Here is a 24,307-nt window from a genome sequence, read left to right as displayed (position 1 = left end):
CAGGCACAACGACAATACAGACAGACACATAAGCACAGGCAGATACACATAAACACAAACACACACAGAAGCACAGGCAGACACACGAACACAGAAACAGACTCTTTCAGAGGATTAATTTCCTGTTCTCTTGGCTGAAAATTCAGGGGAGTTCGACTGAGCATGCCTGATTGGAGAATGCGGTTTGATTTCTCGCTGTCTGATTGGTAACGGCGATGCATGCTGGCAGTGTGATTGGTGCGAGCCTTTGACGGACAGTTGGAGGGGTCGAGTCCCAGCCCCGGGGCTGGCTGCTGCGGTTTAAAGTCTAGCGAGCGGCGCTCAGATGCCGCTAGAGCTCGGCTGTTTGTACACAGAGCGAGCAGCAACAGCAGCCATGGCTACAGGACGGTGCCTCTGGCTCTTCCTCTGGAATATCCTGTGTACATCACACTGCATCTACTTTCCGCCAAATGAAGGTAAGAGGACATGCTCTGTGACGCTACGCTGGCTGCAATGTGAGGCAGCATCACCGGGTGCATGGTTTAAAAGAGAAACCAGCTGTCACCATCTCATTTCACAAATACTTCCTCCTGAGCATCTCCGAGTGTAATTTGTTATAAAAATAACCAAGAAGAGCCGGTAGTTTAATTGCAATAGCGATAAGTGCTGGTGACTATCCTGTTGTTGGACTGGACAGCTGACACATTAACATCATTTTGAGCTGTTTTACAGGGTAATAGAATGTGTTCCTGTTGAGGTTAGTTCTGTCACTGAAGGGAGGCTGAGCCGAAACGGCTTTAGCTGGAGTAACCACGTGAAGCAAAAGCTCAGAGGTGTGCTAATAGAACCAGGGAATGATTCAAAGTGCCATCAGTGACTATCAATGCAGATGTTTGTGTGTGTGTGTGCGCGCACAGAGACAGAGAGGGATTGTAGCATTACTGAAAATCGCTCCATTAACCAACTCAATATTAAGTAGGGTTATTTTCAATTGACAGGTTGCCACATCCCTCCCCTCCCACCCCTGCCCACCCCGAGCTTACCGACCACCCTCTAATCTGGGCCAAACCCTGAAAGGTTTTGTATTGGCCACCGCAAGTGTCCTTGTGCCGGGAACTTGGGAGAGTTGGGTCCGCTGGACATTTCTGTTCACTCAAAATGCTCCCACCGCGCTGGGGGCATTACACTTACCCAGGCGCCTTTTAAACCCCATTTAAATCAAACTGTAAAGTGCCACACTAACATTAGTTCTACCTAACATTCTCAAAGTGCGTCAATTCCAGTCCATGTCATTAAAAGTACCATGTAAACATTTTAACATGCACAGAACTTAGTTATCACCTTTCATGGCTGCCTCTGCTCAGGTCCAGGTGAACTGACCGGGAGGTGGGAGTAGAAATGCCTTAACAGCTTCTGTCTCCCTAGATTTACTATTACAAATAGGTGCTTCACTTTATATAGACTTTGTGAAGGCTTTAAATGCTTCACTTAAGGTCAGAGTGAGATGATTTGTTGAGACATTGTGAGAAAACAAGGCGAAGTTGGGCGCACACACACACCTTCCGGTCCCCATTCACATCGGCGGATCTGTGAGATTTTACGTCGATTCTAACCACACTGATTAACCGCGCTGGTCAATCCCCAGCATTAACGTATACAAAACACTTTCAAAACATCCCCAGCATTAACGTATACAAAATATCAACTAGTTTCAAAACAAAAATGTGTATCCTGACATTTATCCATCCTGAAAATGTGTTGCTGGAAAAGCGCAGCAGGTCAGGCAGCATCCAAGGAGCAGGAGAATCGACGTTTCGGGCATAAGCCCTTCTTCCAGCAACACATTTTCAGCTCTGATCTCCAGCATCTGCAGCCCTCACTTTCTCCTCGAAGAATTTATCCCTGTTATGTCCATGTTTTATCCACAGGCACTTTCTACTCGAAGTGTGGCGTAAGTCAGTATTTCGTGCCACTTACGGTAGAAAACACTGAGTTACTTCTTTAAAGTAACCGATTCTCTTTCCACGGGTACTGCCTGACTAGCGGAGTATTTTCAGAATTATCTTGTTTTTCAAGTTTGTTTGCCAGTGTTTCATTTCAAACTTTTCCCTCCCTAAAATTTACTTCTCTCGAGGAGAAAGTGCCACTTGGCGTTTAAATCCATAAAGCGGTTCTTAGCTGTTCAGCTAAATACGGATTAAGGAGAAAAACTGGCTTGGGGACCAATTTTATCTATAGGTTTCTTGCGTCTGCGGAACCTTAACATATTAGCAGAATCTTCCCACTTATTCCAGCGAATAACTGCTTAAAGTATTTATTTAAGTACCTTAACACTTCCCAAAATAACTCGGTGCTTTCCAGTGAATTCTATGTGGATGTGTTAATCTAATCAATATAAATTCATTTATATTCTGTTAGAATTTGTGATTTAAAAGGGGCACTGCTTTGTAATCCACACTACAGAAGAGGGGCGGATGGCTACATCTCATTGCTAATAGTGAAAATAGTCAGCGCCTGTTACAGCCTTGTAAAGGTTTGAACATTTTGTGCAATCTTCCCAGAAGCTGGAAAAAATACTACTTAAAATTTGGAATATTTTAATTCTTAAAATTTGGAGCTATTTAAATTTTAAAATTTCTAATTCTTTATGTTTTTAATTTTAAGCAATTTAAGTACTTAAAAATTGATGCAATTTAAATTCTTCAAATTTAGAGCACTTTAAATTTGTGGCAATGTAAATTCTTTAAATTGAAGCAATTTATTTATTTTTAATTTGTAACACTTCAAATTCTTAATTTGAAGCAATTTGAATTCTTCAAAAATGATGCACTTTAAATTCTTTACATTTGTAGCAACTTAAATTTTAAAATTTGCAATGCTTTAAATTATTAAATTTAGGCACTTTAATTTTTTTAATTCTTAACTTGAAGTAATTTAAATTCTTAACCATTTCAACGGTAATAGTCCATCCCGCGAATTCACCATCACAACTGCGACCATTAAATCAGTCTTTCCCGATTGATTGTTGAACTCACCCCAGCTACAAGGTGAATGTGAATCGGATTTTGAGTTCTACCTTATGGCATCGTTGGACCTAACTTCATCTCGAGGTTCGCCCAGGTGCCATTCCTCAAACAGTGTGTTCATCCATCTGTAAGGCGGCTGTACAAAACTAGTCTCAATATCACTCTAACTTACCCACATCTCTTTTACGCCAACATGTTATCATCAAAATCTTTCCAGAGGTTGGGTTTCACAATTAAATGAATTGGGTGAAACATCGAGGTGATTTTTCCCTGGTAAATGTGCAGAATTAATGTAGCACCCACTGAGCCGGGATTTATCCACAAATTCTTTCATTTGATTTCAAGTAATTTCTGTGCAGTTTCAGAGTTAGATTTTTAACTGGTCTGAATGACAGTAGGTACGTGATATGAAACGAGAATTAGAGTAATTTCTCAACATCAAAGGAGGGTATACAGACACACATTCGAATCTAAACATCAATTTACCAGGTTTAATTAACTAAACGGAGGGAAAATCAAATTACTTGAAGACATTATTTATCTTGTAATTATCTTCGTGGGATTACTGTAAATGGCCATTAACTTTCATTGACAAATGAAATGTATTTCACAAAACTCCATTTGTTTATACAACCTCTCAGCGTGAATCGTGAGAGTTTAGATACTGTAACCCGACCTCAGTGTACTGAGCTGTTCAACTACGGCTCTAAATAAATATGACAATAAATACAAGCAGTTGCGGATTCCGAGAACAGTGTTAAATACCAGCTTGAAATCGTCAAAATCAGGAATGGATACAGAATGAGGCTGTTCGGCCCCTCTAAAATGTTATCCAGTGAATGCCATTGGCTTGCGCCAAAAGCATTTATTTTCTTTTCTGCGGATCATTCTTAAATTTCATTCGGAAAAAAGACACCGATTCCGCTTTCAGGCTGCGCCTTCCAGATCACAATTTCCGCTGTTTGAAAATAAAGCCTCTGATATTTTTCGTCCTAAATCTCTCCTGCCAGCCGTTTTAGTCACTGCAAATTCTGACTGGCGAGCAGGAGTCAAACTCTTAACCTGATCCGAATTGAGGTCAGCGACCGCGTCTTTCCCAGATCCTTGACAGCCGAGCCTAAATGATGAAAGAAAGTGAGGAACAAGAGAGGCTCTGCACTTACAAGTTTGCGGCGTCAGGATAAGGCGAACAAAACATTTCTAATCAAATTAAAACACAAGCACTTTAACAGAGTCGTTTAATAAGATACAGAATGCAAATGAAATCACAGTGCATTGTCATTGAAAATCTTCACTTCGGGAGCTATTCAAAATGCAATCAATTCACTTGATTTCCCTCTCGCCCGATTACAAAGGGCAGTGTAAAGTTTAGACAGATGTGCCAGGTGGCACGGTTTTGAACTGAGTGGAGCGTGACGGGGCTTAAAGAATCATCGGTGAGGGAGGCTCCATTCCCCTAAACTAAGGTACTGCAAACGTTGGAGATCTGAAACAAACAACAAAAAAACAACAGAAATTGTTGGAGAAAATCAGCAGGTCTGGCAGTACCTCTGGAGGGAGGAAACAGAGTCAACCTTTCGACCCTTCTCCAGAACAACCCCGTTGTCCTGCCTGGATGTGACGGCTTGTAGCGGTCACTGACGTTCTGTGTGTCACTCGAACCATTTCATTGTGTGGTTGACTGTCTGACCCGACCCAGGGCGGTCATTCCAAACTGTTTGCCATCTGCAAAACACGTGGACCGCAAACCCTGCGGTTGTAGTCTTCTGGGCTGAAACCAGACCAGTTCCTTTACAGACAACTTCCACAGCAGCATTCTATATAACTGATGATTAAAATATATTCGAACCGAGCGAGGCCAGCGTTCAGTTCAATCACCAGAATAAATGGATTTGGAACGGAGTTTCGCTTTAAATTAACACTTGTTCCCTCCACCAAGGGCTAGACCAAGACCTGTCTCTTGTACACACCAGTCCACGCTGGTCCTCTTTCTACAACAATAGACAGAGCATTGGGAAGTGTAAGTCGTGGTTTAGCTTAATTTCCCTCAAACTAATGAGTTATCCAAGTCGACGGGAGGACTTTTTTTATTTGGATATTAACGGGGATGAACGGTTTTACGATTGCTCCCTCTCAGAAAGCGCGCCCCTCTATCTCCACCTGCATAGTATCTGCCATTACTAACAGGTGAAGGAGCCGGTGTTGGACTGGGGTGCACAAAGTTAAAAATCACACAACACCAGGTTATAATCCAACAGGTTTATTTGGAAGCAGTAGCTTTCGGAGCGCTGCTAACCGCCTTATGAAGGAGCAGCGCTCCGAGAGTTAGTGCTTCCAAATAAACCTGTTGGACTATAACCGGGTGTTATGTGATTTTTAACCACAGGCAAAGTGACGGGTCCCACTCTCCGAACTGGACAGACACAACGGAGGACTGGGTGTTCCAAGTGAAATCGAAAATTCCTCACTTGCAGGCTGTATAAAAACATTTTAAAATCAACCTGTTCAGGGATGTTATGAACTGGGATCTCCTGATCCGAGAGGTACGGACACTACCGCTGCCCCGATTCGAAGTTGCCCCTAAACTTGTCAAAGGATCAATGGTCAGGAAGTTATAAAGACACACGGAGATTATTGGGGGGCGCTGAGAGTCCAGTACATCCCCAGTCCTCCTTTAAAGCGGGGATCAGCAAAGAAATAGGTTTCACTGCAGTTCTCAGTCTGTCAGGGGGACGGGCAGGGCACACGCTGTCCTTACTCATGGCCCAGTGCAGTGACTCTGTGCTGACTGCACCCCTGTTCCAGTGAAAAGCTAAAGGCGACAGGGCGATCAGGGGGTTTCCTGTCTGTCTTCCACTGAAACGGCTGGAGATTTTGACCTGTTCCGGGGCAACCTGACCCTTGACCTCCCTGCTCCTTATCAAAAGTATCAGTAAAATCAGTTGCTCCTTTTTTTTCCATTTTGAATTACATAACAGGCATTAACAAAAAAAAAGGTGTTATTTGTTCTAAAGAAGGAATGAGTTATAGTGAGACTATCGCTGAGTTCGACGTGCAGAGACCCAGGCTAATGCTGCGGGCACGGGTTCAAATCTCATCCCTTTCGCTGATCGAATTCAAATCCACTTAACCGCACTTTCTTAACCGCTAGTATCAGTAACCTTGACCATAAACTGTTTTTTTCTTAAACATTAAATGAGTGCTGTCGTGTCTTTCAGAGAAGGAAACTGCCATTCTTACCCGACCTGACCTACGTGTGACTCCAGACCCTTAGTTAATGGAGTTAGCTGAATTTGAACTGCCTTCTGAAAGAGCTCAGCGAGCCGCTAGTTCAACGGGCAATTTGGGAAAGGGGGAACAATGCAGACGCCCATATCCCCGTGAGCGAATAACAAAGATAACGTGTCTGCACTGGAGTTTGAAATTGTACATGCATTTGCTCCCACTCCTAATCGTTTTATCCCTCTTATTCGCGTTCTCATCCCTCCTTCACTCACCCTACAATCGTGAGGGAAGATTGGATGGGCCCTTCGAGCAGAGGAGGCCGAAGGGAGATTCAATCCAAATGAATGAAATGCTAAACAGCTCAGATCCTCTTCCTCACAATTACGAGCTCCATCGCCAGAAACCCAGCGGGTCTCGCAGCACTTGTAGAGACAAAATCAGAGTTAGTTTTTCGAGTCCAGAACCCTAGATTGAGGCTAAGAGGCAAAACAAAGTTTAGATGCGATTGAAATGGAAATGTTTTCACCCCGAACTCACTGTAAAAAGGTGATCCAAGTGGACTCAGAGAGTATTTAAAATAAATTGGCACTGGAAGTACAGTGTAACCCGAGCGAGAAAGCAAGAGCTGGAAAACTGCTAGGTGAACTAGCGGGGATTCGATGGCCTGAGTGGCCTCATTTCATAATGCAAATGTCAGCCATTTAAACCTCCCATTCCATGCATTAGTCGCGGCTGCTCAATCAGCTATGATGGCCACATTGTCTGCACTCTCTGGGGTCACTCTGACCTTGCTGCAATGTTATCCATGGGTAAGAGTGAAGTAGCAGCGCCATCGTTATTGTAACTAATCTAATGAGAAATTAAGCACAGGCTTTCCACTGTCTGTCTTTTTATAATAACAAAATCCTGTTCCACCCTACTGTAAAAAAATATTTTAGATTAAAATACAAAGTCCCAGAGAACCTTCCATCCTGAAGAAATGTATTGGACGGAACTTCACACAGTTAATGTTTCAGGTCCAATGTGACTTGTTTGGAATTGAAGAGTTTTGGGCTCTTTCTGTTCCTGCCGCTGCTGGCATTCTGACGCGCGTTGTTTTTATATTACGTTCCCGAGGATGATCTACTTGGTTCGTTGGCTTTTATATTAGATCATTATTGTGGAATGTATTTAAAGTCTGGTATTTTTATGCTTTCTTAACGGTTGTGCAGGTCTTCCAGTCATCTCATGTCAAAGGAGGATTTTGTTCTTGTTAAAAAAAAACTCTGTAATATTCAGCCTGAATAGAAAGGAGTTAGAGAGATGACAGGGTGTAGCGCATCTCGAATAATAACGCAGAGTCGGTATGAGTGTATCTGTTCCTCATGTCCGCTCGGGTCCACCTTATTTCCAGTCGAAGTTGATCGAAATGTAAACAAGATGCAGTGTAAATCAAGCAACTTTTATACATTGAGCATTCAATTCCCTGGCGCTAATTTTGCATTTCTCTCCTGACAGCAGGAACACTAGAAATATCCCATCAACAGGATTTAATGCAATCAGATCGGGGATGGGTACACAGTTTGAAATATTTTACATTTTCCTACCAGTCTGAGGCATTTTCCATATTACACGAGACAGACTGGGACTAAGACTATGACCAGTTGGACTGTGAGTCGGGATATAATAGTTTCGCGTCTCTCTCGAGCGGAATTTCTTTCCTCAACCAATGTCTGAACTGAATATGAACAGAGTGGATGAAAGAGTTGGCGCTATGCAAATAGTTAAACAGGTTAGCAGGCAGTCTAGTGCTAAAACAAAGTCAGACTTGCAGATGTTTGCGTTAACATACAAAGCATAGTGTGGTCAATGCAAAATCAAATCGCTTTGCATTGGTCGCTCGCCAAACGTAAATAGAAGATTGTCAAACTCTTTGGAAGGGCAGGGAAACAGCTCGGCACTGAACATCACAAACTCAAATGATTTGCACACTGCCGTTTAGTGGGATCTTGCTGCTCACAAATTCGCAGTTTATATCACAATTCATCGCAGTTTATACCATCATTATATCACAAGGTACTGTGAAAACAGAAACCATTCTGGCAGTCTCTCTTTGTGTGTGTGTGTGTCTGTCTGTCTGTCTTGCTCTCTCTGTCCTTCTCGCTCTCTTTCTGTGTGACTCTCTCTCGTTCTCTGTGTGTGTCTCTCTTTCTCTGTGTGTGCCTCTCTCACTGTGACTCTCTTTCTGTGTGTGTGTGTGTAGTTCTGGCAGTCTGTGGAGATAGGACTTTTTGTCAGTTTTCGCAGCTGCTGTTAAATCGTCGGTGTATTCTATCTCCATATTTACGGCGTTCACACAGGTCTACTTTTATTTAACTGGCTTTCAACTGTATTTTGAATATTCTGAATTAATCTAAGTGTGCTCTATAAATGCAAACGTTTTCCTTTTTCTTTATCCGAAAGAGAAAATGCTGGAAAATCTCAGCAGATCTGGGCAGCATCTGCAAGGAGAGAAAAGAGCTGACGTTTCGAGTCTAACTGACCCTTTGTCAAAATTTTGCCAGACCTGCTGAGATTTTCCAGCATTTTCTCTTTTGGTTTCAGATTCCAGCATCCGCAGTAATTTTGCTTTTATTCATTTTCTTTATGTTTTAATAAATTCCTTACGTCCCCTCTATCCCCCACCCTCCCACATATCCCTCGGAGTTTATTCAGACTCTTCCTCAATCTAAACACTCCGTTAAATAGATTGTACTGAGCTTTTTTAGGATTAACTCTGGCCGGGTATTTACATCAATTCCTTCACAACAGACTAATGATGCAACTCTCCAACTGTGTAGTTTGGACATCCCGGATCTCTCCGCCCCCCCACCCCACTCCGTCCTATCACCCTCACCTTGACCTCCCTCCACCTATCGCATTTCCAACGCCCCTCCCCCAAGTCCCTCCTCCCTACCTTTTATCTTAGCCTGCTGGACACACTTTCCTCATTCCTGAAGAAGGGCTTATGCCCGCAACGTCGATTCTCCAGTTCCTTGGATGCTGCCTGACCTGCTGCGCTTTTCCAGCAACACATTTTCATCCCAGATCTTAGTGTTAGATCAACTCCTGATGATTAAACCTGTCTACACAACCAGACGGTTTAGCGGAGTGCAAATGGATGTTGGCTGTCCTGAAACCACAAGTCTGGAGACCACAGCGGGTCAGGCAGCAAGCTAACGTTTAATGTTAGATTAAATTAGATTACTTACAGTGTGGAAACAGGCCCTTCGGCCCAACAAGTCCACACCGACCCGCCGAAGCGCAACCCACCCATTCTCCTACATTTACTCCTTTACCTAACACTCCGGGCAATTTAGCATAGCCAATTCACATAACCTGCACATCTTTGGACTGTGGGAGGAAACCCACGCAGACACGGGGAGAATTTGCAAACTCCACACAGACAGTCGCCTGAGTCGGGAATTGAACCCCGGCCTCTGGCGCTGTGAGGCAGCAGTGCTTGCCACCGTGCTGCTCACTACATAAGAGTCTAGATGACTCTTCATCAGGGCTCAGATGAAGACTCGAAACGTTAGCTGTGATCTCCAGCATTTGTTGTTTTCAGTACAGATTCCAGCATCTGCAGTAATTTGCTCCTTCGGGTATTGGCTGTCCATTCAATGGAACCAAGTGATTAAAAGCTTATCAGGGATATGCAAGAAGGTAGAACTGAGATTAAAATCAGATCAGCCACTGTCATATTAATGGCGCAGCAGATTCAAAGAGTCAAGTGACTCCTCTTGCTCCTTGTTTGTATGTTGAGCACCTGTTAAAAATGCTCTGTAGCCCTGTCACCTCACATTGGTGTGACTATGAGCAGCAGAGGAGAACAATCTGTAGGCAGTGAGACAGAAAGCTCAGAGATTTACTTTTTAAGCATGGGCCAGTGATTTTCTATGTGATTAGAAAGTTGTCTTCTTTGCAAACAGATAATTATGCAATTTATTTTTAGAATTTAATTTACTACTGTGGACTAGAGTAGAAACTGTCAGATGAATCCTGTATTGTTTTAAGTAATCTCTTATGCACACTAATAGAATTCGTTTACGTACATTTTATAAATAAAGGGTAGAACATTCACTTATGTTGTAAACTGTACATGAGAAATATTCTTCTGTATTTTCAGTTAATCTCCTAGATACAGCATCGATACAAGGAGATTGGGGGTGGCTGACTTATCCTCACAATGGGGTAAGTGAAGTCAATTTACAAAAAGAATCATTGATTTAATACAATGATGGGACAATTTTTATTTATAATATGAAAAATGTGTAAGGCATTCGAGTGGTTATAAGTCTGCAGAAACTGTGATTACTTGATTTTCCTTTGGGTCTAACCTTACCTCAGACTTATTCTGTTAGTCCGAGTTACAAGCAGCACAGCTGGTCTGAAAGCATCCCATAACAGTTAAAAAGAGCATTGGCTGAAGTTTGAAGAGACCTTCCTTAGCTTCTATCTCCACTCTTGGATTATTACTATAAGATTGGTTCATTGGAAACTTTTGTTTATTTGTGTTTCATATTTGGTACATGGGAAAACAATTAGTGTCAGCATTATTAATTGTATCAGCGAGGATTGGAGGTGGTGCATGGAGGTGGTATTTTACAGCAATTGCAGTTGTTGGGCTTTGACATCCATATAGCGCTGCTAGAAGTGGTGTTCCACATTTATATATCTTTCCAAGAGAATTATAAGCCACAAGGCTTGAATTATGGTCCAAAGTGAATGATTTAAGTGGATTTTAATTTGTAACCCTGGTTTTGACAATATATTGAAGTGTAACTAGTTTTATTACTATCTCATGGTTTGATTATTGTTTTATGCACCAGTGATCAGGAGATAGGATGAGGTAGCATTTGAAATACCTGATACAACTGCAGCAATTTTCTTTCAGTTCATTCTCTTCCCTTCCTTGCCCCACCAATTGGATGTTTTCCGACTTCAACGCAGGTCCTCATCAATCCGAATGAGGGCTCTCCCTTCTGGTGGGTTGGACACAAACTCACTGCTCATTGGAAATCCTACACTCCAGCTGTTGGATCTCCTGATCTGATAGGACTTTACTCACAGCAAACTTAAGTGGGGCGGGACTTCATGATCACATCACTCATACATCCAAAGGTCTAAAGTATTAATTAACATTAAGCCTAATTGTAAAGAAGGTTACAAAGGGCGGAATGTCACACCTGGAGAACTAACACATGGAAAAGTGTCCGCTAATCCCAGTCCATGCAACTGTCAATTCAATGCATTTGTGCAGTCACAAGAATTGTTTTTGAGTAAGTTCAATTTTCAGAACAAGCAAGGATAAGAATACATCGATTGTAATTTTCCCAGAAATGATTTAGTTAAATAGAAATGTTTCCCAAGACTGAAAGATATATCATGTTGATCATGAGATTGCTACTAACAGAAAAACATTTCTGTGCAGTCAGCAAAGGTAGTTTTCAGTTTTGTCTCAGCTTCAACCAAATGCTGCTCTTTGTTACTGTCTGGTGAAACCTTATTGTACACAGGCCAATGAAATGTTCTCGAAGTAGTACTGAATAAAGATCATTGATATCGTCCACCAGTCACAGGGATATGCAGCCTAAATACCTGGCTTCACTGAAACGTTTATATCACATTTCTAATTTGTGGAAAACAAACTTCTTTTTGGCTTGACAGCAGCATCCTGTCAGTGGAGAAAACTGCTCTCAGATTTACTGCACAGTAAGACCTTCTGTCGATTGCAGTTCAAAACATTTCAACTGCTTGTCTCCTTTTAGCATTGTGTACGTTGTGTATTACCAAATTTTATATATATAAAACTGCAAATGAGGGATATCAACAAAGCTGTTTTTTTCTTATCCTATTGTCACAATTTGAAGTTATAATCTAGATTTATCTTTTGAGTGCCATTTATTATCTCGTATTACTCTAGGGTTCCGATTTCTGATGCCACTTTTCCAACATTAAATGGATCAAAACTATTTCCGTTTCCCTAAGATCCACTGACACAAGCTTTGTGTCTTTCTTCTCATCATATACTTGATAGATGTTCTGTTCAGTACTAACAAATTCAATGTAAAGGTCCTAAAAGGAGCCTCTCATTATCATGTGTCATTATCATCATCTTTGTTGAAGATATTTAGAGATGCTGTTGGCTATTTCCTGACCTAATACTATGTAGGATGTTTTTCTGGTCCATTTGGGTTGGGTAGGAAGCGTCTGAAATTGGTATTTCTTGCATCTGTTCTCTCACATATCAGAGATCGGTTTTCTATGTTCATCCCCGCCCTCACTCGAGCTTGCGGTTCTGTATGGCCTCTTTATCGAAATGCACAGGACATTTTGCACACTTTTTGAGGAAACATTGTTATCCAGGGATGTTGTGCTAAGGTCATAAATGGTGTTGAGGAGTGGAACAGCCATTTTGTACAGCAGTATGGAGAGACTGAAGGGCCTCTTTCTATTCTTATGGACCAAGGTACAGTTGAACAAATCCCTACCTGAACAGTGGGCAGGTATCCTGTTTCACATGAATCAGAAAAGGACTAACAAGGTATAAAAATGTTATTTATTCTCCATGTCTTACAGTCCTTTCACTGTAAATACTCATAAAATCTAACGCATTTCCAGCCAGCTTTCTGGCTACATCAATCCTCCTGGTTCCAGTTAGTATGTATCCCGCCAGATGTGCTAAGGGACCCTCAGAAATCCCAAAGCATTGACTTCTCAGGAATTGTAGGAAGTTGTAATTTCCATTGGGGGTTCTGTTTTATAGTTAGCCAGGAGTTAAAACAGGTTTCAAACCTTCTACCTTTTCATGGGGTAACTATTAAGGTCTGTTCTGAGAAAAGGTCATTATTCCTGAAACATTAAACTTGATTTCTCTCCACAGATATTGCAAGACTGCTGAGCTTTTCCAGCAATTTCTGTTTTTGTAGCTATTAAGGTCATTGAGTTGGAGCTGTCTAATGTCTTTGACTCTTACTCAGAGTTGGGAGGGTACCTTTTTGGAGTTTCCAAATTCTAGATAATTCCTCAGATTGACATCTGACTCTCTCTCCCACTCTTGACATACAATTCGGCTCCAGTCTACCACATCATGTGTCACATTCTTTCCTTCTGAAAAGGCTTTGGACCTATAACTACCAGGAGAAGGCAGGTACAGTTGGAAAAAACAGAGGTTATGGTTTGACTCTGATACTAGACAGCTCACCAGATCAGGTAAACCCTGCATTTCTCTGGGGGTCTGAATTGGAATATCACACCTCGGAAAATTTAGCCTCAAGGACTCTTCATTAGTGACTGGCAAGTGCAAATTGAAAAGCTGCAAATACTTTGCATAAACTGGGAAAATAATCTTTATTTTTTTATCCGCCATCCTATAGAGCCAAAATGCAGATTAGCAAAATTCAAAACAAAAACAAACCATGCTTTCTCTAAAAGAGGGAATGCACATTACACTGCTCATCTGAGAATAGAAACACAGAATGATGAGGTCTAGGCTGGAAACAAATTCCTGTTCTTCACCTTTGCATATAAAAGCAAAGCTGCCATGGGTGGATAAATCTTTACTATTTTAAGCTGTAGTCTGCGAGTCTATGTAACTGTTGGGTCCTAGTTCTTTTTCAGCCTGTCAGACAAAAACAAAATACTGGTGCCCTCCACAAAGCACAGGCCTGACACTGCCAGCCCTCGACAAAGCACAGGCTTCACTCTGCCAGTCCTACACAAAAAACAGGCCTTACACTACTAGCCCCTCACAAACCACAGGCCTCACACTGCCAGCCCTTCACAAACCACAGGCCTCTCACTGCCAGCCCTTCACAAACCACAGGCCTCGCACTGCCAGCCCTTCACAAACCACAGGCCTCACACTGCCAGCCCCTCACAAAGCACAGGCTTCACACTGCCAGTCCCTCACAAAACACAGGCCTCACACTACCAGCCCCTCACAAAACACAGGCCTCACACTGCCAGCCCCTCACAAAGCACAGGCTTCACACTGCCAGTCCCTCACAAAACACAGGCCTCACACTACCAGCCCCTCACAAAACACAGGCCTCACACTGCCAGCCCTTCACAAACCACAGGCATCACACTGCCAGCCCTTCACAAACCACAGGCCCCACACTGCCAGCCCCTCACAAAACACAGGCCCCACACTGCCAGCCCTTCACAAAGCACAGGCCTCACACTGCCAGCCCTTTACAAACCATAGGCCTCGCACTGCTAGCCCTTCACAAAACACAGGCCTTGCTCTGCCAGCCCCTCACAAAGCACAAGTTTCACACTGCCAGCCCCTCACAAAGCACAGGTCTTGCACTGTCAGCCTTTCACAAAACACAGGCCTCGCACTGCCAGCCCCTCACAAAACACAGGCCTCATGCTGCCATCCCCTCACAAAGCACAGGCCTCGCACTGCCAGCCCCGCACAAACCACAGGCCTCGCACTGCCAGCCCTTCACAAAACACAGGCCTCACTCTGCCAGCCCCTCAAAAACCACAGGTCTCGCACTGCTAGCCCTTCACAAAACACAGGCCTCACACTGCCAGCCCTTCACAAACCACAGGCCTCGCACTGCCAGCCTTTCACAAAACACAGGCCTCGCACTGCCAGCCCCTCACAAAACACAGGCCCCACACTACCAGCCCTTCTTAAAGCACAGGCCTCGCCCTGCCAGTCCTCCACAAAGCACAGGCCTCGAGCTGCCAGCCCTCCACAAAGCACAGGCCTCAGGCTGCCAGTCCTTCACAAAACACAGGCTTGGCACTGCTAGCCTTTCACAAAACACAAGCCACAAACTGCCAGCCCCTCACAAAGCACAGACTTCGTACTGCCAGCCCCTCACAAAACACAGGCCTCGCCCTGCCAGCCCCTCACAAAACACAGGCTTCATCCTGCCAGCCCTTCACAAAACACAGCCCTTGCACTGCCAGCCCCTCACAGTACACAGGCCATGCACTGCCAGCCCCTCACAAAACACAGGCCTTGCACTGCCAGCCCTTCATAAAACACAGGCCTTGCACTGCCTGCCCCTCACAAAACACAGGCCTCATGCTGCCATCCCCTCACAAAGCACAGGCCTCGCACTGCCAGTCCCTCACAAAACACAGGTCTCGCACTGCCAGCTCTTCATAAAGCACAGGCCTCACACTGCCAGCCCCTCACAAAACACAGGCCTCACACTGCCAGCCCCTCACAAAACACAGGCCTTGCACTGCCTGCCCCTCATAAAATACAGGCCTCACACTGCCTGCCCCTCATAAAACACAGGCCTCACGCTGCCAGCCCCTCACAAAACACAGGTCTTGCACTGCCTTTCCCTCACAAAGCACAGGCCTCACATGCCAGCCCTTCACAAAACACAGGCTTCATCCTGCCAGCCCTTCACAAAACACAGCCCTTGCACTGCCAGCCCCTCACAGTACACAGGCCATGCACTGCCAGCCCTTCACAAACCACAGGCCTCACACTGCCAGCCCTTCACAAACCACAGGCCTCACACTGCCAGCCCCTCACAAAGCACAGGCTTCACACTGCCAGTCCCTCACAAAACACAGGCCTCACACTACTAGCCCCTCACAAAACACAGGCCTCACACTGCCAGCCCTTCACAAACCACAGGCATCACACTGCCAGCCCTTCACAAACCACAGGCCTCACACTGCCAGCCCCTCACAAAACACAGGCCCCACACTGCCAGCCCTTCACAAAGCACAGGCCTCACACTGCCAGCCCTTTACAAACCATAGGCCTCGCACTGCTAGCCCTTCACAAAACACAGGCCTTGCTCTGCCAGCCCCTCACAAAGCACAAGTTTCACACTGCCAGCCCCTCACAAAGCACAGGTCTTGCACTGTCAGCCTTTCACAAACCACAGGCCTCGCACTGCCAGCCCCTCACAAACCACAGGCCTCGCACTGCCAGCCCCGCACAAACCACAGGCCTCGCACTGCCAGCCCTTCACAAAACACAGGCCTCACTCTGCCAGCCCCTCAAAAACCACAGGCCTCGCACTGCTAGCCCTTCACAAAACACAGGCCTCACACTGCCAGCACTTCATAAAGCACAGGCCTCACACTGCCAGCCCCTCACAAAACACAGGCCCCACACTACCAGCCCTTCTTAAAGCACAGGCCTCGCCCTGCCAGTCCTCCACAAAGCACAGGCCTCGAGCTGCCAGCCCTCCACAAAGCACAGGCCTCAGGCTGCCAGTCCTTCACAAAACACAGGCTTGGCACTGCTAGCCTTTCACAAAACACAAGCCACAAACTGCCAGCCCCTCACAAAGCACAGACTTCGTACTGCCAGCCCCTCACAAAACACAGGCCTCGCCCTGCCAGCCCCTCACAAAACACAGGCTTCATCCTGCCAGCCCTTCACAAAACACAGCCCTTGCACTGCCAGCCCCTCACAGTACACAGGCCATGCACTGCCAGCCCCTCACAAAACACAGGCCTTGCACTGCCAGCCCTTCATAAAACACAGGCCTTGCACTGCCTGCCCCTCACAAAACACAGGCCTCATGCTGCCATCCCCTCACAAAGCACAGGCCTCGCACTGCCAGTCCCTCACAAAACACAGGTCTCGCACTGCCAGCTCTTCATAAAGCACAGGCCTCACACTGCCAGCCCCTCACAAAACACAGGCCTCACACTGCCAGCCCCTCACAAAACACAGGCCTTGCACTGCCTGCCCCTCATAAAATACAGGCCTCACGCTGCCAGCCCTTCATAAAGCACAGGCCTCACACTGCCTGCCCCTCATAAAACACAGGCCTCACGCTGCCAGCCCCTCACAAAACACAGGTCTTGCACTGCCTTTCCCTCACAAAGCACAGGCCTCACATGCCAGCCCTTCACAAAACACAGGCCTCGCACTGCCAGCCCTTCACAAAACACAGGCCTCGCACTGCCAGCCCTTCACAAACCACAGGCCTCGCACTGCCAGCCCTTCACAAAGCACAAACCTCTTGCTGCCGGCCCCTCAAAAAACACAGGCCTCATGCTGTCAGCCCCTCACAAAACGCAGGCCCCACACTGCCAGCCACTCATGAAGCGCAGGCCTCACACTGCAGGCCTTCAGGAAACTCAATGTCAGTTACACACAAAGTGTGTATATCTCAAGTCATAGTACCCCAACATCTCTTTGTTGTATAATTCACTCCAGGATCTTACCTGTGAAAGTCCAACCTGGGTTTGCTTTACCAAAATGCAACAACTTGCATCTGTATAAATTAAACTCCATCTGCCATTTCCCAGCCCATTGACCCAGTTGGTCCAGATCAGGCTGCATTCCCAGATAACCTTCTTCACTGTCACTATACCACCAATCTTGGTGTCATCCACAAACGTACTAACCATACCTCCTAAATTCTCATCCAAATAATTTATATAAATAACGAATAACAGTGGACCCAGCACTGATCCCTATGGCACACAGCCTCCAGTTTGAAAAACAACCCTCTTCTGGTACCCTCTGTCTTCTACCATCAAGCCAATTTTATCTTCAATTGGCTACCTCTCCCTGGATCCTGTGAGATTTAACCTTTCTCAATAACCTACCATGAGGTACTTTGTCAAAGTCCTTGATAAAGTCCATGTAAACAACATCTAACACTGCCTGAATCTACTTTCTTGATCACCCCTTCAAAAAACTCAATCAAATTAGTGAGACACAATTCCCCATGCACACAGTCATGCTGAATACTCTAAATGAATCTTTGCGTCTCTAAATGCCTCTAGATCCTGCCTCTTAGAAACTCCTCCAATAAGATACTCACCAAGGATGTAAGGCTCACCAGTCTATAGTTCCTAGGCATATTCCTGCAGCCTTTCTTAAATATTGACACAATAACTTAACTGGGGAGAAAGTGAGGACTGCAGATGCTGGAGATCAGAGCTGAAAATGTGTTGCTGGAAAAGCGCAGCAGATCAGGCAGCATCCAAGGAGCAGGAGAATCTACGTTTCGGGCATGAGCCCTTCTTCAGGAATTCCTGAAGAAGGGCTCATGCCCGAAACGTCAATTCTCCTGCTCCTTGGATGCTGCCTGACCTGCTGCGCTTTTCCAGCAACACATTTTCAGCTCACAATAACTTAACCCAAGACCATCAATGAAAGAAATTTCTACCTTGGGGCTCCACAATTTCCTCCCTAGACTTCCATAAGGCCCAGGGATACACTTCATCAAGTCCCAGAGATTTATCTATCTTAATGCCTTTTAAGACTTACAGTCCTTCCTCTTCTATAATGTGGATACTGTATTTCCCTTTATTTCCCCAAGTTCCCTAGCATCCACACCTTTCTCGATGGTAAATACTGATGAGATATATTTATTTAGAATTCACCCATGTCTTATGGCTCCACACTTAGATGACCTTGTTGATCTATAGGAGGCTCTATTCTTTCCCTAATTACTCTTTGTGTACTTATGGAATCTCTTTGGAATCTTCTTTACCTTATCTGCCAAAGGCATCTTGTATCCCCTTTGAGCCCTTCTGATTTTGCTTTTAAGTTTACTCCTCAAGGAATTAGTTCAATCCCAGCTACCTGTACATGACATATGACGACTTATTTTTCTTGACCAGGGCCTCAATAACTCAAGTCACCCAGGGTTTCCTACTCCTGCCAGCTTTACCCTTCACTCTAACAGGAACCTGCTGGCCCTGAATCCTCATCAGCTCACTTTTGAAATCTTCCACTTACCAGGCGTCCCTTTGCAAACAGCCTCCCCCAGTCAACTTTTGAAAGTTCCTGTCTAAGACCATGAAAATTGGCCTTGCCCCAGTTTAGAACTTTAACTTGTGGACCAGATCTACCATTTCCCATAACTATTTTAAAACTAATGGAATTACTGTCTTTTCTAAAAGAGGAAGCTGAACACCTTATTGTTAGTGAAAGAAGTCATACAATCCACACACTCTCTGCAATAAAGGAAACAAACCTCATACCAGTAACAATCATGATAAGTAATAGGGGAGTTGTCAGTGTAGTGGTAATGCCATAAGCTAGTCATCCAGAATGTTCTGGGGATATGAGTTTGAAGCCCACTATAGCAGATGATGAAATCTGAATTCAATAAAAAATTAAAAATCACACCACATCAGGCTATAGTCCAACATGTTTAATTGGAAGCACTAGCTTTTGGAGCACTGCTCCTTCCATAACCACCTGATGAAGGAGTGTCGCTCCGAAAGCTCATGCTTCCAATTAAACCTGTGGGATTATAGCCTGGTGTTGTGTGATTTTTAACTTTGTACACCCCAATCCAACACCGGCATCTCCATATCAATAAAAAGTTAACCTTATGATGACAATATAGCCTTTTTGGTTGTTATGAAAATCTGTCCTCTTTACTTTAGCTAAGGAAATCTGCTATCCTTTCCTTATCTGACCTACATGTGACTCTAGACCCACAGCAATGTTGTTGACTCCTAATTGCTATCTTGGGCAAAAATACTGGCCAAACCCCATAAAAAATATAAAAAGACATGACAAAATGCAACCACAGAATGTAACCCAGAAAAAAAAAAGCAGACTCCATGCAGTCAGGAGCATAGAAAAGACAGATCTCACAGTGTGGGTCACACAGAGAAAAGAAAAGAATTTCACACTGTGGTTAACAGATAAAACACATCGAAATCACACTGTCAGTAACAGACAAACACAGCCCTCACACTATCAGTAATAGCCAAAGGAACACAAACCTCTCACCAACACTAACAGGTGAAGGAACACTGCCCTCACACTGTCAGTACATTCAAAAGAATACAGACCTCACATTGTTAGTACCAATCAAAGGAACACAGACCTCATGCTGTCAGCAGGAGACAAAAGACACAATGGATAACAATAAGAAAACTCGAAGCTTATATTGTCCATAACTTGGTAAATTCAGACCTCCAGCTGTGAGTGAACAATAGAAAGTACAGACCTCGTACTTTGTGTATCATTAAATGCTGATCTCAAATAATCAGTAGCAAGGAAATGTTAGTTTCAACATTGTTAGTGACTATAAAACCGACAGCATGAGTTCCATCTTTTCTGTTAGTAATTCAAAAGACACAAACCCAATAATCAAGAAAATAAGGAAAAAAAAGAGACTTCACAGATATAGTAATATTGTTAAAAAGATCTTTCTCTTTTTAGTAACTGAGAAAACACAAAGTTCACATAATCAGAAACAAAGAAATAAGTAGACCTCTTACTGTCAGTAACACAATAACACAAGCCTCACACTCAGTAACAAAGAAAATACAAACTTCATAAACATTAAAATATCTCCATTACAATCCTAGACAACAGAGGCCTCACACTGTTAGTAAAAGGGCATCCCATACCCTATCAGAAACAACCTGCACAGAGTGTAGACTGTCGCTAACAGAAAACACAGGCTGAAAACTGACAGAAATATCTGTCATTATAATACCTCTTAAAACATTCATGCAGTTCGTAATCCAGAAAAACAACCATGCACTGGCAGCAACTGAGAAACACAGGAGCAGAGCAAGAAAGATAATTCCAACTATCAGTAATGCAAAAAAAAAGTGCTACCATTAATTAGAAATATTGTTCACAATAGTCCTCACACTAGTCAAAGAAACCGAGAAGTTCCATTATGTGTAATAGAGAATCTATGCTGCAGTCCCTGCTTTCAGAGCTTGTACTTTTTGAGACACACACTAACTGACAAGAGAAAGTGGAACTGGTTGAAGTCAGACAAAAGGAGACAGACATGGTGTTGAGATGATAATTCCAGCAATGTAGCACAAGTCACACAACCCTCCGAGATAAAATAATTCTCCTAATCTCTGTCCTGAATAGATGATCCCAAGTGATAAAGCAGTGCCTCTTGGTTCTGGAGTGACTTGTTTTCACCTGCGGTGGGATTAGGGTTTTCACATTGTAGTTATTTGGTAAATTTAATTTTTTGGTTTGTTGGTCTCCATGGGGCTTGAACAAAACACATGCCTCACCAACTCTGTAGCTGAGAAAACGTCACAGCAGACAATCCAAAACAAAAACACAGATCTCTCACTGACACAAAAGAGAAACTGTCATAGACCAAACACCTAAAATTTACTCTCAATAACAGGGATTACAGAGATTCCATTATTTGTGACAGAGAGGACAGACTGTACCCAGTCAGGAACTAACCAAACACAAACTTTACATTGCTGGGATCGAAAAAGAAAAAAAGAACTCAAATAGCCAATCACCATAATACACAGAGGTAATGGAAACAGGGACCTATAACACAAGCCTCTCACTGTCTGCATAGCAGAAAGCCAAAACCACTCACTGTCAGAGACAGGGGAAACGCAGGCCTCAAACTGTCACCAGCAGTAACAGCACCAATCACATCCTCAGAGAAAGTGTGAAAACCTGACTGCCTTAGTAATCAAGAAAATGAAACCTTCAGCCTGTCAGTCATGGAAAATTCAGATCACAAGTAACATGGTTGAAAATGGTAAAAATACAGAAAATGTCCTGTCATTAACAGAAAACACAGACTTCTCACAGATAGTAATGGAGATAACACAGTAAACACACCCTAGAAACGGAGATAATCACAGACCTCATTATCAATATCAGGGAAAAGTAGGCAACATGCTGTCAGTTATATTGTTGGTAATGGAGCAATGTTTTTAGTGACCATATAAAATACAGGCTTCACACTGAGAAGATTTGAAAATGCTAACCTCACTCTTCAAATATTGCAGGTCAGTAATTTAATAAATTTTAGATCACTCACTGTCAGTAACATAAAATGCACAGCTTATGGCGCCAGTAACTGAGAAAATGCAGATGTCACGCTGCTAATAGCTGAATAAACACAGACCTTTCAGCATCCCTAACAAAGAAATAGACCTCTCACTGTCAGTCAATTACAAAAGTACAGAGCTCACACTTTCTCCCACATAGCCTTTGCATAGCCAGTAAGAACACTACCAGTAAGAGCAAACTGTTTTCCTATAGCCACTTGTAAAAAAAACTTGTACTTTAGCCTTCCAATAAAAAGGGCAGCAAAACCTCACAGAGTAGCAGCTTCATAGACAAGTTATCTTTGTGCTTAATGCTATTTCTGCTTGGATAAATCTAAAGGATGTTAATTGCAGCAAAATATAAACAACAGTAACCAAATTGGGAATGCTATTTTGGGTATTTATGGAGATACAGATAAGAATGTAAAGTGACTACATTATGGGAAATGTTGGGTTCAATTGTACAGCTATGTAGGGGATGGGGTGGGAGAGTGAAACATTAGACACCATGCCAGTGGCGCCATTCCTGGCACCTGCCACCAACATCCACTACATTTGTGCCAATGTAGGGGAGGTCAGGTAGTCCAGTTGAGGCCTTTAAGTGGGTCAGTCACCTGAAGAGACAGCAGCTGCAATGGGCAGTGGCTATAGGACCAGGGAACAGAGGTAACCTTGAATTTGGAAAGAAAACTCAGAGACATCACTGAGTTGATTGGTTGGTGAGTGTTTCCCTTTCTTCAAAAATAAAAAAAAATGGAGTCCAGGCAGCTGGGAAATTAAAAACTTCAAAAATATTATGGGGAAAAAAAATTAGTTAACTTCCTCAATTTAAGTGACGTCAACAGAAAGGAAGTGAGTAGCTTGTGAGTCTTACTTTTTAAATAGTCATGCTTATTGTTATGAGTAAAGTTTATTAGTAGCAACAAAATGTATTATCTAATAATTAGAGCAACAGTTCGGCTCCTCCACCCTCAAATGTGTGGGAGCTCTAAGATGTTTGCGCTGAGCTGGAAAACCATACATGCAGGAAGTGACATCAACTTATGCAACCTGACCTCCAGATTTCAAAGCTTCAGCAGATGCTGAAGTCACTACAGTGCATCCAAGGGTCTGAGAGCTGTGTGGAAAGCACATTTCTAGATGTGTTTAGCCCACAGCTAAGGAGACAGTGAATGAGGGCCACCAGGCAGTAAAGAAGAAACAGGCAGCAAGTACAGGAGTCCTTTAAGTACTCCGACTCTTCAATATTTTTCAAATAGCCAGTGAGTAGAGTCAGGAATGTGCTGCCTAGAACTATAGGGGAAGCAGGTTTGTTGGAGGCATTCGAAAAGGGATTAGATTACCTGAAAATGAAGCATGTGTAGAGTTATGGGGAGAAGCCAGGGAAATAGCATTAGGTGAATTCCTGCTTTGGAGGACAAACACAAGTTTAATGTCCTCCTTCAGTAACCCATTCTGGAATGGCACAACAGGACCACCTCCCACCGTTGCTGGGATTTTACCTACAGTGGGGAAAGGCCGCTGCAAGTGCCCAGATTCAGATAAATCCTGCTGTACTGGTAGTAGGAAGGGACTGGAGGTGGTTTGATGATGCTGTTGAGAGTGTGTTGCTGGAAAAGCACAGCAGGTCAGGCAGCTTCCGAGGAGCAAAACCCGAAATGTCAATTCTCCTGCTCCTCTGATGCTGCCTGACCTGCTGTGCTTTTCCAGCAACACATTCTCAATCTGATCTCCAGCATCTGCAGACCTCACTCTTCCCCATGGTTTGATGATGCCTCCATTTTAGGCCCTCTGTGCCAATTGGATGCCAAATCCCAGGTTATCCCATTCCTCCAATTTTTCCTTCTCGCCCTGCCCCTGGCCTGTCCAGTTCAAACACTCCACCACCCAGGCCGCAAAAACTGAGGACTGATTACCTGACTCTACTGAGACCCCACGCTCACTTTTGTTCAAGAATCAATCACAGCTCTTTTTCTTCTGGATACCCACCATATTCCCAGCAGTGGCCATCATTTTCAGTGGTGCTGTTGGGACCAAACAGCTTCCAGTTATTTGAATGGCTGGCTGGTCTTGGAAGTAATATTTTGCTTTTCCCCTTGATGGTGTTAGAGATTGCTTTCAGCCCAATTTGATCAAGAATTCATAAGATTTGTGATTTTAGCAAATGAATTTCTCATCATCTCAGTTCTAAATCCTTATCCTAAGATTGTGTCCCTGTGTTTTAGCTACCCCAGCCAGTAGAAAATTCAGTAACCACCCTATTGAGCCTCTACAAAATCTTGTAAGTTTCAGTGAGT

At 43.8% G+C, this 24,307-nt stretch overlaps 1 protein-coding gene across 2 annotated transcripts in view; it reads left to right on the top strand.

Moving 5' to 3' along the window:
• Positions 1 to 334: 334 nt before the first annotated feature.
• The window catches only part of LOC122540177 (ephrin type-A receptor 8), a 530,533-nt gene continuing 506,560 nt past the window's right edge, over positions 335 to 24,307 (top strand). For both annotated transcript variants that reach the window (XM_087980648.1, XM_043675512.2), the window contains exons 1-2: positions 335 to 458; positions 10,381 to 10,445. In XM_087980648.1, the coding sequence (XP_087836774.1) occupies positions 377 to 458; positions 10,381 to 10,445 (147 nt within the window). In that variant the 5' untranslated portion in view covers positions 335 to 376. The remainder of the gene's footprint in view (positions 459 to 10,380; positions 10,446 to 24,307) is intronic.

This window comes from Chiloscyllium plagiosum, unplaced genomic scaffold, assembly GCF_037043375.1.
Source record: "Chiloscyllium plagiosum isolate Xiang-an unplaced genomic scaffold, Cpla_swu_hap1 HiC_scaffold_37, whole genome shotgun sequence".
Lineage (NCBI taxonomy): Eukaryota > Metazoa > Chordata > Chondrichthyes > Orectolobiformes > Hemiscylliidae > Chiloscyllium > Chiloscyllium plagiosum.
The sequence above is the reverse complement of the archived record's forward strand: the minus strand, read 5'-3'. Positions and strand labels throughout refer to the sequence as shown.